General features: G+C 35.0%; 1 protein-coding gene across 2 annotated transcripts in view; it reads left to right on the plus strand.

Moving 5' to 3' along the window:
- The window catches only part of MTX2 (metaxin 2), a 65,010-nt gene extending 58,258 nt beyond the window's left edge, over positions 1-6,752 (plus strand). For both annotated transcript variants that reach the window (XM_079925265.1, XM_079925266.1), the window contains one exon: positions 5,054-6,752. In XM_079925265.1, coding sequence (XP_079781391.1) covers positions 5,054-5,228 — 175 coding nt within the window. In that variant the 3' untranslated portion in view covers positions 5,229-6,752. The remainder of the gene's footprint in view (positions 1-5,053) is intronic.
- The last annotated feature ends 9,587 nt before the right edge of the window (positions 6,753-16,339 follow it).

Genomic DNA, 16,339 nt, shown 5'->3' on the forward strand with positions numbered 1-16,339 from the left:
CCTATTAGAGGAAGCTCAGTAAATGTTGGTTAAGACTAGATTAAATTGAATGAGAAATTGGAAAAGGAGTTAGGTTTGAAAAAGAAAAAATACTGCTATTAACCATTAAGTAAATGGTAAAATTTGAAAATATACCTTCATATACTGATAGGAAAGTATTTTGAAGAAATGATGCAAAAATTATACTTGGGAACCTTAAGAAAAATTTCAGGGGGTAATGGGATTTCATTGAAGTTTATTCAATTGAGAAATCACTAGTTAAGAAAATTAAGGGGAAATTGCTTAAAAATATCCAAAAGCAAAATATAGCAAAGTTGATGGCAAGGGGCTTGATTTACAAATTTGAATGATAGTCCTAAAGATCAGTGATTGATACATAAAGAAAGGATATGTAGATTATTTCTGTTAGTGTGAAGAAATGACAAGTTAATAGTATAATGGGAAAGAAAAATTGGGGAACAGTCAGACAAAATTAATGTTTTTGAAACTAGACTGTGAAACGTATCAGAAAGAGAGAAAGAAATATGGAACCACAATAATTGAAGAAAAAGATAAGTACAAAAAAATTTTTAGTGGGAAAGGTTAGGAAAACATTCGCATTTTATGGTACTGTTTTTATTTTGATATTCAAATGAAAGAATAGTAGATAATCGGTGGATGTTAGCTGAACCTGTTGTGGCAACGATTTTACAATATATTTATGTAAATCAAACCATCATGTTGTACACCTTAAACTTATACAGTGATGTATGTTAATTATTTGCCAATAAAACTGGAAAAAAAAGAATAGTAGGTAACCAACAGAAATGTGGAAAGAATGATAATGCAAGATGAGAAGGCAACAATGTGAAAGTTGTTGAAGGTCTTAGGAGGAGAGTTGCTATCTATATCCAAATTACAATCTACAAACTACTTAGTAAGCAGAAGGGTGGAAATGTTATGTTTTCTCTCCATATTGTATAGAAAAGGTAATTAAAACTGGAGGTACATGAAATCTTGGCTTGATTAAACAATTCAGTGGAAGTATTGGCTAAAGTGTAATTCTTTGTCCTCGTCTCTCATAGGAGTTGCAAATATTTTTCTGAGCTTATTGCTTTTTTTAAAAGTCAGGTTTATCGTGGCATAATTTACAAAAAGTAAAATTGATGCTTTTATGTGTATAGTTCTGTGAGTTTTAGCAGTGGTATACAGTTGTGTCCCCATTACCACAGTGTACTTTTTTTTTTTTTAAATATATTTTTGGCTGTGTTGGGTCTTTGTTGCTGCACACAGGCTTTCTCTAGTTGGGGCGATCAGGGGGCTACTCTTTGTTGCGGTGCGTGGGCTTCTCATTGCAGTGGTTTCTCGTTGTGGAGCACGGGCTCTAGGCGCGTGGTCTTCAGTAGTTGTGGCACGCAGGCTCAGTAGTTGTGCCTCATGGGCTCTAGAGCGCAGGCTCAGTAGTTCTGGCTCATGGGCTTAGTTGCTCCGCGGCATGTGGGATCCTCCCGGACCAGGGCTTGAACCCGTGTCCCCTGCATTGGCAGGCGGATTCTTAACCACTGCGCCACCAGGGAAGCCCACAGTGTACTTTTTAAAAAGAAAGAATTGTGGGAATTGATAACATATATGTCAGAGTCAACTAATATAAGTAGTTGCTGAAATTTGTAAGGATTACAAAAAATATGCATTAAGTTATGTGTGTGTTTTGTTTGATTTAGTATAGTGTATTCTACTTCCTGTTAGATGTTCTAAAAGTAATTTGTCACGAAGTTGCTATCTTTAGGTAACATCAGATCAGTTTTTGTATGCTCATTACCCTACATAATTCAGCACCTTTTGAGTTATGTGGATGTATATTTGAAGCAAATAATATTTTGACCACTTCAGGGGTACTTCTAGACTACTCTGGTTTGAACATACCTTCATACCTGAGCTCATTCAGAGCCTTCCCTTATTGATAAAAGATGCCCATCTACCCTACTGGAAGTTGCATCAGAGAATATATTCACCTTTTCTTAGGCTCTAGTACAAGAAGCAGAGGGTAGTTAATCCTAAATAAGGATTAGGAAAATAAATCCTAAATTGGTAAGATACACGTTTTAAGAAATATGTTTAGGGATCTGGAAGAGTTGGTGTTTATATTACTTCTCACAAAGTGCCTCAGCTCAATATTTATCCACCTTCTACATCCTTGGTTTTTCTCAGGTATCCATTTGTTATTGATTCTTCATCTGTAATGCTAGGATCATGGTGCTATTAAGTCCCAGGACACTTGTGATTTTTTAAAACTGTCCTATTAACTACCCTCTTAAACATGGCCATAAATTGCACATTTGACTTTGATTAATACTTCATGAATATGTCAAAAGAGGGAAGGCTTTGGAAGAATGTGAATAACTACTATTGAAAAATTAAATATCCTATACAACTTAGGCAGGATACTTTCTTTCTCTTTCGTGTATTCATTCAGCAAATAACCATTCAGTTCCTTAGGTACTTTGCTAAGAACTGGGGTTATAAAGATATATGCAGTGTTATCTTTAGAGAACTTAGAGTATAATGGGGGAAACATTAAGTAAACAGTTATAGTATGGTATGAGAAGTACTTCACCTTTTTATCGATTCATTAAACACATATTTATTGAGAACCTACTTTGGGCCAGGCATTGTTGCAGGTGTTGGGGACACAGCAGGAAACAAGTAGACTATGTCCTGGTAGAAAGAGATAGACAGTTAATTAAAAACAAATATTAGATAGTTTTAAGTGCCATATAGAGAATTAAAATAGAATCACATCACAATAAGCAGCTATATGTCCACTTTAGTTTGAGTGGTCAGGGGACGCTGACCACTCAAACTAAGATGTGATATTTAAGTTGTATTCTGAAAAACAAGGAGGAGCCAGCAGTATGAAGTCAAGGGCAGGGTGTTTCAGGCAGCAGGAATAGTTGGGTCAAGGCCCTAAGATTGGCTAGAGTTTACGTTCAAATGGAAGAAGCAAAACCATTTATGGTTGTGTGTAGAGAATGGTAGGAGATGAGGCTGAAGAGGTAAACAGGAGCCAGATCTTCTAAGATTTGTATGTTTTGGATAAGGAGTTTGGCATGTTAGTGTAAGTGGAGTGGAAATTCATTCCAATGTTTTATGCTTGGAGGAGATATAGGTAAGTGGTGGCATTCAGGACATATTTTGATGGTTGTGTCTCACCAGGCTTGCTAATGGATATGGGAGGGTAAGAGAAAGAGAGGACTGAAGAGTAACTCAGATTTTTGGCTTGAACAGGTGGTGGGTAGTGGTGACTTTTATTTTGGGAAGATGAGGGGACAAGCAGGTTTGAGATGCTTATTCAACATTCAAGTGGAATTGTTATATAGGCCTTTGAATGTATGATTCTGGACTTTAGGGGAGAGATTCAGATTGGAGATAAATATTTTAGGAATTAGTGGCATGAAGAGATACAAAGCCATGCAACTATTAAAAGAAGTCATTCATCAGTGGCGATCAAGGCCACATAGCTAGTAAGTGACAGAATTAGGATTTGACGGACCCCCAAATCTGTTTTGCCAAACCAGATTACTGCAACATATTTTTACAGTTTAGGTCGACTAATATGTTTTCTCAGTAACTTTTTCACTGTAGGGCTGACAGCAATAATTAGTTCATAATAATGATGGTATTTTCTCCTTTTAGTAATATTGTACTAGTACAGTACAATGAGGGGGCTCAGGGTGCTGACCCTTTGCTGCAGCTGAAAATCCATGTATAGCTTTACAGTCAGACCTCTGCATCTGTGGTTCTACATCTGCAGATTCAATCAACCCTGGATTGTGTAGTATTGTAGTACGTATTTATTGAAAAAAAACCTGCGTGTAAGTGGACCTTCACAGTTCAAACCAGTATTTTTTTAAAATTAATTAATTAATTAATTTTTGGCTGCGTTGGGTCTTTGTCGCTACGCACAGGCTTTCTCTAGTTGCAGCGAGTGGGGGCTACTCTTTGTTGCAGTGCGTGGGCTTCTCATTGCAGTGGCTTCTCTTGCTGCGGAGCACGGGCTCAGTAGTTGTGGCTCAGGGCTCTAGAGCACAGGCTCAGAGAGGTGTGGTGCATGGGCTTAGTTGTGGCGCACGGGCTTAGTTGCTCTGCGGCATGTGAGATCCTCCCAGACAAGAGCTCGAACCCTTGTCCCCTGCATTGGCAGGTGGATTCTTAACCGCTGCGCCACCAGGGAAGCCCTCAAACCAGTGTTGTTCAAGGGTCTACTGTAATTATTTTAATGTAATATAGATTGGTGATGTCCCATTTATAGACCGTTAGTAGCAAGGTAGATAAATTTCATCTTTTTGTTAGTAATATATAATTAAAGGGAAAGAAAACATAGAAAAAATTTTGTTGAAGCCATTCTTACATCTCCTTCAGAAATCTAAGTTTACTTTTAAAATGGTAAAATTAAAATTAAATCATGTTGTAATATGATGATCAGGTAATCAGGTATCATTCTGTTTTCCTAGCACCACAGTGAAATTCTCTGCTTTGACAGCATTTTGGTTATGCATCTACAAAAGCACTTACTAAATTGTGTTGTGGTAATTTATGTTTTGTGTCCATGTCTTAGAATATCTTTCTTGCTTTTATATCTTTAGCATCTGGCATAGTTCCTGGCACACTGGAGACCTGTTGTATATATTTAGTGAATAAATTAATGAATAAAATGAATATGATCATTTACACCAATATTATTATTATTTTAAGGTTACACACTATATAATTCCATTTGTGTGACATTCTTTTTTCTTTTACACCAATATTATTTTAACACAATTAAATGATGCTATTTAAAAAAGCAAGTCACACAACTAGCAAATCGTAGTTTAAAAGATCTTTTTTTCTTTCATATCTTACAACAGAAACTCCAATAAAATAGAATAAATTCTATCAAGTTGGGGTAGGATTTATTGCTTACATGACTTTTTTTCTTTTAAATAGATGAATAAAGTGTTTAAAAAAATAGTATATAGTCTACCATACAAGTTAAACACTGTTCATGTTACTCTCATTTCTGCTTTTGTCTTAGGCCTACTGAACTAGATGCACTGGTATTTGGCCATCTGTACACCATTCTTACCACACAGTTGACCAATGATGAACTTTCTGAGAAGGTGAAAAACTATAGCAACCTCCTTGCTTTCTGTAGAAGAATCGAACAACACTATTTTGGTAAAGTCAGCTCATCCATCAGATTGTCTTAGAGTTATGTGTTAATTTAGTTATTATTTTTAAAAAGTTTAACTTTTGAAATATATGTTACTTGAATGATGTAATAGATAATAGTATCAGAATTTTACAACCAAAAATACTGCTTTTCACAACCTCAAAACAAATTACGTAATGTATCGTATACGTGTACCTTATACTGCTATTTGTGTATACATTAAAATAATTTTGAATGATTTCATTTGATATGTTGTACTCTATATCTTGAAATTTTTGGTTTCTTTGACACATGTATGCGTATAAAAATAAAGCTCAAACAACTGTGTGGCCGGTGTATTTACTTTCTTTCCATCTTTCTGAAAGCTACTCTCTGAGCTTTATACATGGAATAAACACTGTCTTTTCTAAGGCAATAATTTGTATTCCATACTCCCAAGATTACTTTGCTAGATGTAATGCATGGTAAACCTGGTCACGGGAAGAATGTTCTTAATGGTGAGCACTTAGAAAATGCGCATGATTACAAAGTGATTAAATCCTGGAACAGATTACCATTTAAGAGCATTTTTCTTATCTAAACTTTATTGAACTTAAAAACATTTTATCAGAGCAGCTATAATTTACATTTGATAAAGGGATAAGTTTCAAGGACCTTATTTTTTTGAAACTTCTTTTTGGAGAAAATAATATTTTAATAATGCTGTTTTATTCCTTTTGTGGGGAAGGGAGGATAGATTTCACAGAAGTATCAATTTATACATAAGCATAAAAGATTATATGCTGTATTTCTTTCAATTTTTCTAATATTTTATGTAAAGCCAGAGATGCTATAAAAGAGTCAGATGTACAAATAATTTCTTGAAAATGCCTAGAATAGTAGTACTTCTATATTCCTTTTTATGTACCAGACATTTTAACTCATTTAATCCTTACAAAAACTATGAAGGTTATTATTCCCAGTTCACAGAAGAGGAAATGGAGACACAAAATGGGTAATACCTTGCCCAAGGTCATAGGGTTAGTAAGTGGTAGAGTTGGAATTCAAACCTAGGTGTCTGGCATCTGTTTGGCTTTTAAAGAAAACTACATTTTTTTTTTTTAAGATTATAGATTTATACCTTATAAGGGATGTATTAGGTTGTCCTTAGCCCAAGTCCCACATAAACTTTGGGTGCTCCCTTTTGACTATAGTGCTATTTATTATTTTCCTGAACTAATTTTGTAATTTGTTTTATTATTAAAATAAAAAATTCCAAGTTATCTGTGCTTTTGTACAATTTTTATGACAGTTTTTTTTGGTATGTATTTTTATATGCTTGTTTTATACTGAATGATGCTCTTTTAATAATGCCATAGGGCTTCCCTGGTGGCGCAGTGGTTGAGAGTCCACCTGCCGATGCAGGGGATATGGGTTCGTGCCTCGGTCCGGGAAGGTCCAACATGCCGCGGAGTGGCTGGGCCCATGAGCCATGGCCGCTGAGCCTGCGCGTCTGGAGCCTGTGCTCCGCAATGGGAGAGGTCACAACAGTGAGAGGCCCGCGTACCGCAAAAGAAAAAAAAAAAAAATAATGCCATAACGTTCATTTCATAGAACAAGTACCTTCTGTACTCAGTATATAAAATCTAGACTTTTTTCTTCGAGCTTTTTGGATATAAAGATATTACAACAACATGGGCTCTGATATTTTAATCTTAATCATTACAACTGGCTGGCTGTATCATCTTAATATGAGAAACTTTGGCAGACAATGGTTGTTTATTCCAAGTTGAGATATTTACTCTTATTTAAGACTTACTGACTATGGATCACTTTGATAGAGGTCTTGTTTTTCTCTAGTGTTGAGTGAATCACCCTCAAAACAGAATGTCTTAAAAAGTAGAAAACTTGACATTCAGTTGTGGTTATTTAATACCTGCTTTTATCTTTTAAATTTGGGTCCATCAAACCAAGTCACAGTAGCTAAAAATTACCACTGAAAAGCTAGTTTGCTGACCGAAGAGTTAAAGGTTTTGCTGCCAAAACACTTAGGTGTGTACTGAATTTTAAAGTAAGTAGCATGATTCCTTATTTAAATTAAAATTTAAGTCATAAGTAGTGAGAAACTTTAAATCAAGATGGGTATAGTCTACCCTGTCATTTGATGACTTCTGAATGATGTACATTGTTGGGTTTAAAATAACTACAGTCATCCAGGACCTCCCACAAATATCAAGATCTTTGGATGCTTAAGTCCCTCATATCAAATGGTACAGTATTTGCAATAACCTACACACATTCTCCCATATACTTTAAATCATCTCTAGATGACTCGTAAATGCCATGTAAATAGTTGTAAACACAATGTAAATAGTTGCTGGTGCTAGGCAAATTTAAGTTTTGCTTTTTTGGAACTTCCTGTTTTTTTTTTTTTTTTAATATTTTAGGTACGCAGTTGGTTGAATCTGCTGATGTGGAAATTGCAGATATGGAGGGCCAACTGTATCTTCTATCAAACCCTTTAGAAGCCCAACTTGTTACTTTTTTAATTGATTTGAATGTTGGATGAGTAGATATTGTATTAATTCATTCCCTAAATCCAGGAAAAGGAGAAATTATAAAATATGTCAATCTAAGAGACTAATATATTTTGATACTTTTTTGATGAATAGATAACAAGTAGTTTTCTTACTGTTGTTTATGATTGTCGTTTAGTGAGAATGAGTAAAAAGCAGTTGTACATTGAGATATTTCAAGATACTACGTTCTAAAGTAAAATTTAAGATATAATTTTTTGCACTTATTTTACTTTCTTGTTTTAAAGTATTACAACCAGTTGCTTCTTATGAGATAATTTGTAAATTTCATTGAGTCAAAAGGAAATATTAAAAAGTTTGATTAGATCGATAGAAATATTTTCCTAATCTATTTTTAAGTTCCTAAGAATTGGGATCGGATTTCTATTTTTCATTTTTTTTTACATTTTTATCAAATTATGGTAATTGAATTTGTCATAAGACTGTAGTAGAATCTCTGGGTATTTCTCCATATTTTTGGCCACGCTGACTTGTGAGATCTTAGTTCCCTGACCAGAGATTGAACCTGGGCCCTCAGCAGTGAAAGCACAGAGTCCTAACCACTGACCGCCAGGGAATTCCCAGTCTGAGTATTTCTACTTAGTCTTGTTTTCTGTGAATAGAAATAATTTTATTTAATACTTAAAATCGGTATGCCTTTTGCTTGTTTTGCCATATTGCAGTAGGACTTCCAGTACAGTGTTGAACAGGAGTAGTGAGAATGGACGTCTTTGCCTTATTCATGATCTTAGGAGGAAAGTATTCAGTCTTTCACCATTAAGTGTAATTGTAGGTTTTTGTAGTTAGTTGCCCTTTATCAGGTTGAGAAAATTGCTGTTTCTAGTTTGCTCAGACTTTGTGTGTGTGTGTGTTTCAATCATGAATGAATGGTGTATTTTATCAGAAGCTTTTTCCATATCTGTTGAGGTGATTATATATATTTTTTCCTTTAGACTATAGAAATGGTGAGTTATGTAATTGATTTTCAAATGTTGAATCAACATTAGTTTCCTGGGATAAACCCCATATGGTCAAGATGTATTACTCTTTTTATATATTGTTGGATTTGATTTCCTAGTATTTTGTTAACGATTTTTGTTTCCATATTCATGTGGCATGTTGGTCTCTGGCTGTCTTGTAATGCTTTTTTCTGGGTTTGGTATCAGGTTATTGCTGGTCTCATTAAATGAGTTAGTAAGTATTCCTTCCTCTTCTATACTCTGGAGTTTAGATTCGGTACTACTTTTTCCTTGAATGTTTGGTAGAATTTACCAATGCAGCTAACTAGGCCTGAAGGTTTCTTTGTTGGAAGATTTTAAGCTTAACATTTTTATTTACTTAATAAATTTAGAACTATTCAGATCATCTGTTTCTTCTTGAGTGAGCTTTGGCATGTGCCTTTCAAAGAATTTATTTTCTCTAAGTTGTTGAATTTATGGGCATAGAGTTGTTCTTGGTATTCCATTTTTATCCTTTCTGTGGTACCTGTAGTGATGTCCTTTCTTTTATTCTTCATATTTGTAATTTTTATCTTCTCTTTTTCTTGGTCAGTCTGTGCTAGGTTTATCAATTTTTATTGATCAGCCCCCTCCCCAATCCAGCTTTCGGTTTCATTGATTTTTCTCTGTAGTTTTGTTATTCTCATTTTCTTGTCTACCCTTATTATTATCTCCTTCCTTCTTGCTTTGAGTTTAACTTGCTCTACATTTTATAGTTTTTAAATATAGAAGCATAGACTGATTCAAAGCTTTCCTTTCTAATGTAAGCATCAATGCTAAAAATTTCCCTCAAAGCACTGCTTGGAGGGATTTTTGAAATGCCATGGTTTTATTTTCATTTGGTTCAAAATATTTTCTAATTCCCTTGTGATTTCTTCTTTGACCCACGGGCTATTTGTAAGTGTATTCTTTAATTTGAAAATACTTGAGGATTTCCCAGGTATCTATTATTGATTTCTAGTTTAATTCTGTTGTATTTCTAGAACATATTTTGTATTTCAGTTCGTTTAAATTTGTTAATATTTGCATTATGGTCCAGTGTATGGTTTATCTTGGTGAATGTTCCATGTGTAATTGAAAAGAGTGTGCATTTTTCTGTTATAGTATGGAGAATTCTATATATGTTAAGCTCATCTAATTGGTAGTGTTGCTCAGGTCTTTTATATCCTTATTAATTTTCTGCCTACTTGTTCTACATTGCTGAGAGAGGAGTGTTGAATTATGGCTTTTTTCCCCCTCCTTTTATTTCTATCAGTTTGCTTCATGCATTTTGAAGATCTTTTGTTAGGTATATATATATTTGGGATTATTATTTCTTCTTGAAAAATTGATCCCTTCATTGATATATACTGTCCTTCTTTATTCCTGGTAATATTTCTTGCTCTGAAGTTATTTGTCTGATATTAATTTAGTTATTTCAGTTAATTTAGTTATTTGATATAGCTACTCAGTTTTTCTTTAAAGTTTGCAAGGTCTATATATATCTTATCATTTTTCTTTTAACCTTCTTACATACTTAAAAAAATTTTTTTTTTATAAACAGCTTAGAATTGGATCTTGGATTACCTGACAATTTCTCTTTTAATTGTTTAAGGTGTTAACATTTAATGTAATTATTGATGAAAATGGGTTAAAATATATCGTCGTGCCAGATATTTTCTATTTGCTTTTATTCTATGTTTCTTTTAATGATTTCTTCTTTCTTTTGGATTGATTGAGGTGTTTTTTAAAATGAGGCCATTTTATCCCCACTATTGGCTTATTATTTATACCTTAATTTTTTTTTTTTTGTAGTGATTACCCATGGTTTACAATATATATCTTTAATCAGAGCCTGTGTTCAAATAGTATATACTGCTTTACTCCCAGTCTGTGGCTTGTCTTTTCGTTTTCTCAGTGGTGTCTTTGGGAGAACAGAAATTTTTAATTTTGATGAAGTCGGTTTATCAAGTCTTTCTGGATTATGCGTTTGTTGTTATATCTAAGAAATCTTTGCCTAATCCAAAGTCCTACAGATTTTCTTCCATGTTTTCTTTTAGAAGTTATATTGTTTTAGCTCTTATATCATTTAAGTCTATGATCCATATTGAGTTAATTTTAATGAGGTGAGGTAAGAGTCTTAAGTGTTTTCTGGAGGTTTTTTGCATGTGGATATACAACTGATTTGTTGATATATTGGTTTCATGTGATAAATAGGGAAGAAGGATCTAGGTGGGGGTTTTGTGCCTTTCCTGTAATTGCTGCTATTCTCCTCTCCAGGGAACCACACGGGACACTTTCTCAGATTCCCACCATGTCTCCCGTTTAGGGTTTTTTTTTTTTTTTTTTTGGTGAACTTCCTGTGAGTTCCTTCGAGAAGACCCTGTGAGTAAATGTGAATTCCTCTTTTCGTTTGTGGCCTCCAGGGTTTTGCTAGGCTTTTGTTAGCTCACACTCAGCCTTTAACCATTAGTTTAAAATATTAGCTAAGTTCTTGCTGTTGTCCAGTAGTGTCTGTCTCAGGTAAGCAAGTGCTTATGTCCCTTTTCTCCTTAGATTTTGGGTTAGTTGGCCCTGCAACCTCAGCTCTCTGCTGCTGGGTACAAGAACCAGGGTGAATTTGCAGATTGTATGGTGTTCATCATTACTGTAAGGGGGGGAGCAATGCTCTTTTTAGCCTTCTACATTCTAAAATGGGAAATCTGAGTTGCTTTTTATTTTTTGAATTTTATTTATTTTTTATATAGCAGATTCTTATTATCTATTTTATACATATTAGTGTATATATGTCAATCCCAATCTCCCAATTCATCCCACCACCCCTCCCCCCGCTTTCCCCCTTCCTGTCCATACGTTTGTTCTCTACATCTGTGTCTCTATTTCTGCTTTGCAAATGGGTTCATCTGTACCATTTTTCTAGATTCCACATATATGCGTTAATATATGATATTTGTATTTCTCTTTCTGACTTCACTCTCTATGAGTCTCTAGGTCCATCCATGTCTCTACAAATGACCCAGTTTTGTTCTTATTTATGGCTGAGTAATATTCCATTTTATATATGTGCCACATCTTCTTTATCCATTTGTCTGTTGATGGATATTTAGGTTGCTTCCATGTCCTGGCTGTTGTAAATAGTGCTGCAATGAACATTGGAGTGCATGTGTCTTTTTGAATTATGGTTTTCTCTGGGTATATGCCCAGTAGTGGGATTGCTGGGTCATATGGTAATTTTATTTTTAGTTTTTTAAGGAACCTCCATCCTGTTCTCCATAGTGGCTGTATCAATTTACATTCCCACCAACAGTGCAAGAGGGTTCCCTTTTCTCCACACCCTCTCCAGCATTTGTTGTTTGTAGATTTTTGGATGATGCCCATTCTAACCAGTGTGAGGTGATACCTCATTGTAGTTTTGATTTGCATTTTTCTGATAATTAGTGATGTTGAGCAGCTTTTCATGTGCCTCTTGACCATCTGTATCTCTTCTTTGGATAGATGTCTATTTAGGTCTTCTGCTCATTTTTTGATTGGGTTGTTTGGTTTTTTTTTAATATTGAGCTGTGTCAGCCATTTATATATTTTGGAGATTAATCCTTTGTCCATTGATTTGTTTGTGAATATTTTCTCCCATTCTGAGGGTTGTCTTTTCGTCTTGGTTATAGTTTCCTTTGCTGTGCAAAAGCTTTTAAGTTTCATTAGGTCCCATTTGTTTATTTTTGTTTTTATTTCCATTACTCTAGGAGGTGGGTCAAAAAAGATCTTGCTGTGATTTATGTCGAAGAGTGTTCTTCCTGTGTTTTCCACTAAGAGTTTTATGGTGTCCGGTCTTACATTTAGGTCTTTATAATCCATTTTGAGTTTATTTTTGTGTTATGGTGTTAGGGAGTGTTCTAATTTTATTCTTTTTTATGTAGCTGTCCAGTTTTCCCAGTTATTGAAGGGGCTGTCTTCATTGTATATCCTTGCCTCCTTTGTCATACATTAGTTGACTGTACGTATGTGGGTTTATCTCTGGGCTTTCTATCCTGTTCCATTGGTCTTTATTTCTGTTTTTGTGCCAGTACCATATTATCTTGATTACTGTAGCTTTGTAGTACAGTCTGAAGTCCGGAAGCCTGATTCCTCCAGCTCTGTTTTTTTCCCCTCAAGATTGCTTTGGATATTCAGGGTCTTTTGTGTCTCCATACAAATTTTAAGATTTTTTGTTCTAGTTCTGTAAAAAATGCCATTGGTAATTTGATAGGGATTGCATTGAATCTGTAGATTGCTTTGGGTAGTATAGTCATTTTCAGAATATTGATTCTTCCAATCCATGAACATGGTATATCTCTCCATCTGTTCATGTCATCTTTGATTTCTTTCATCAGTGTCTTATAGTTTTCTGAGTATAGGTCTTTTACCTCCTTAGGTAGGTCTATTCCTAGGTATTTTATTCTTTTTGTTGCAATGGCGAATGGGATTGTTTCCTTAATTTCTCTTTTCGATCTTTCGTTGTTAGTGTATAGGAATGCAAGATATTTCTGTGCATTAATTTTGTATCCTGCAACTTTACCAAATTCATTGATTAGCTCTAGTAGTTTTCTGGTGGCATCTTTAGGATTATCTATGTATAGTATCATGTCATCTGCACAAGTGACAGTTTTACTTCTTCTTTTCCAGTTTGTATTCCTTTTATTTCTGTTTCTTCTCTGATTGCCGTGGCTAGGACTTCCAAAACTATGTTGAATAATAGTGGTGAGAGTGGACAACCTTATCTTGTTCCTGATCTTAGAGGAAATGATTTCAGTTTTTAACCATTGAGAATGATGTTTTCTGTGGGTTTGTCATATATGGCCTTTATTATGTTGAGGTAGCTTCCCTCTCTGCCCACTTTCTGGAGAGTTTTTATCATAAATGGGTGTTGAATTTTGTCAAAAGCTTTTTCTGCATCTATTGAGATGATCATATGGTTTTTATTCTTCAATTAGTTAATATGGTGTATCACATTGATTGATTTGCATATATTGAAGAATCCTTGCATCCCTGGGATAAATCCCACTTGATCATGGTCAACGATCCTTTTAATGTGTTGTTGGATTCTGTTTGCTAGTATTCTGTTGAGGATTTTTGCATCTATATTCATCAGTGTTATTGGTCTGTAATTTTTTTTGTAGTATCTCTGTCTGGTTTTGGTATCAGGGTGATGGTGGCCTTGTAGAATGAGTTTGGTAGTGTTCCTTCCTCTGCAATTTTTTGGAAGAGTTTGAGAAGGATGGGTGTTAGCTCTTCTCTAAATGTTTGATAGAATTCACCTGTGAAGCCATCTGGTCCTGGACTTTTGTTTGTCGGAAGATTTTAAATCACAGTTTCATTATGTGTGATTAGTCTGTTCATATTTTCTGTTTCTTCCTGGTTCAGTCTTGGAAGGTTAAACCTTTCTAAGAATTTGTCCATTTCTTCCAGGTTGTCCATTTTATTGGCATAGAGTTGCTTATAGTAGTCTCTTAGGATGCTTTGTATTTCTGCGGTGTCCATTGTTACTCCTCCTTTTTCTTTTCTAATTTTATTCATTTGAGTCCTCTCCCTCTTTTTCTTGATGTGTCTGGCTAAAGGTTTATCAATTTTGTTTATCTTCTCGAAGAACCAGCTTTTAGTTTTATTGATCTTTGCTATTGTTTTGTTTTTATTTCATTTATTTCTACTCTGATCTTTATGATTTCTTTCCTTCTACTAACTTTGGGTTTTGTTTGTTCTTCTTTCTCTAGTTCCTTTAGGTGTAAGGTTAGATTGTTTATTTGAGATTTTTCTTGTTTCTTGAGGTAGGATTGTATTGCTATAAACTTTCCTCATAGAAATGCTTTTGCTGCATCCCATAGGTTTTGGATTGTCATGTTTCATTGTCATTTGTCTCTAGGTATTTTTTTATTTCCTCTTTGATTTCTTCAGTGATCTCTTGGTTATTTAGTAACATATAGTTTAGCCTCCATGTGTTTGTGTTTTTTACGTTTTTTTCCCTGTAATTGATTTCTAATCTCATAGCATTGTGGTAGGAAAAGATGCTTGATTCGTTCAATTTTTTTAAATTTACTGAGGCTTGATTTGTGATCCAAGATGTGATCTATCCTGGAGAATGTTCCATGTGCCCTTGAGAAGAAAGTGTAATCTGCTGTTTTCAGATGCAGTGTCCTGTAAATATCAATTAAATCTATTTGGTCTATTGTGACATTTAAAACGTGTGTTTCCTTATTAATTTTCTGTCTGGATGATCTGTCTGTTGGTGTAAGTGAGGTGTTAAAGTCCCCCACTATTATTGTGTTACTGGCGATTTCCTCTTTTAGAGCTGTTAGCATTTGCCTTATGGATTGAGGTACTCCTATGTTGGGTGCATATGTATATATAATTGTTATATCTTCTTCTTGGATTGATCCCTTGATCATTATGTAGTGTCCTTCCTTGTCTCTTGTAACATTATTTTAAAGTCTATTTTATCTCTTAAGAGTATTGCTACTCCAGCTTTCTTTTGATTTCCATTTGCATTGAATATCTTTCTCCATCCCCTACAGTTTCAGTCTGTATCTGTCTCTAGGTCTGAAGTGGGTCTCTTGTAAACAGCATATATATGGGTCTTGTTTTTGTTTCTTTTTTCTTTTTTGCAGTATGCAGGCCTCTCACTGTTGTGGCCTCTCCCGTTGCAGAGTACAGGCTCCGGACGCGCAGGCTCAGCAGCCGTGGCTCACAGGCCTAGCTGCTCCGCGGCATGTGGGATCTTCCTGGACTGGGGCACGAACCCGTGTCCCCTGCATCAGCAGGCAGACTGTCAACCACTGCACCACCAGGGAAGCCCTGGGTCTTGTTTTTGTATCCATTCAGTGAGCCTGTGTCTTTTGGTTGGAGCATTTAATCCATTCACATATAAGGTACTTATCGATATGTATATTCCTGTTACCATTTTCTTAATTGTTTTGTGTTCATTTTTGTAGATCCTTTTCTTCTCTTGTGTTTCCCACTTAGAGAAGTTCCTTTAGCATTTGTTGTAGAGCTGGTTTGGTGGTGCTGAATTCTCTTAGCTTTTGCTTGTCTGTAAAGCTTTTGATTTCTCTGTCACATCTGAATGAGATCCTTGCTGGGTAGAGTAATCTTGGTTTTCGGTTCTTCCCTTTCATCACTTTAAATATATTGTGCCACTCCCTTCTGGCTTGTAGAGTTTCTGCTGAGAAATCAGCTGTTAACCTTATGGGAGTTTCCTTGTATGTTACTTGTCGTTTTCCCTTATTGTTTTTAATAATTTTTCTTTGTCTTTAATTTTTGTCAGTTTGATTACTGTGTGTCTCAGCATGTTTCTCCTTGGGTTTATCCTGCCTGGGACTCTGTAATTCCTGGACTTGGTGGCTATTTCCTTCCCCCAGTTAGGGAAGTTTTCGACTATAATCTGTTCATATATTTTCTCAGGTCCTTTCTCTCTCTTCTTCTTCTGGGACCCTTATAATGTAAATGTTGGTGCTTTTAACGTTATCCCAGAGGTCTCATAGGTTGTCTTCATTTATTTTCATTCTTTTTTCTTTATTCTGTTCTGTGGCAGTGAATTCCACCATTCTGTCTTTCAGGTCACTTATCCGTTCTTCTGCTATTGGTTCTTT

This window comes from Stenella coeruleoalba (genome assembly GCF_951394435.1).
Source record: "Stenella coeruleoalba genome assembly, chromosome: 6".
NCBI lineage: Eukaryota > Metazoa > Chordata > Mammalia > Artiodactyla > Delphinidae > Stenella > Stenella coeruleoalba.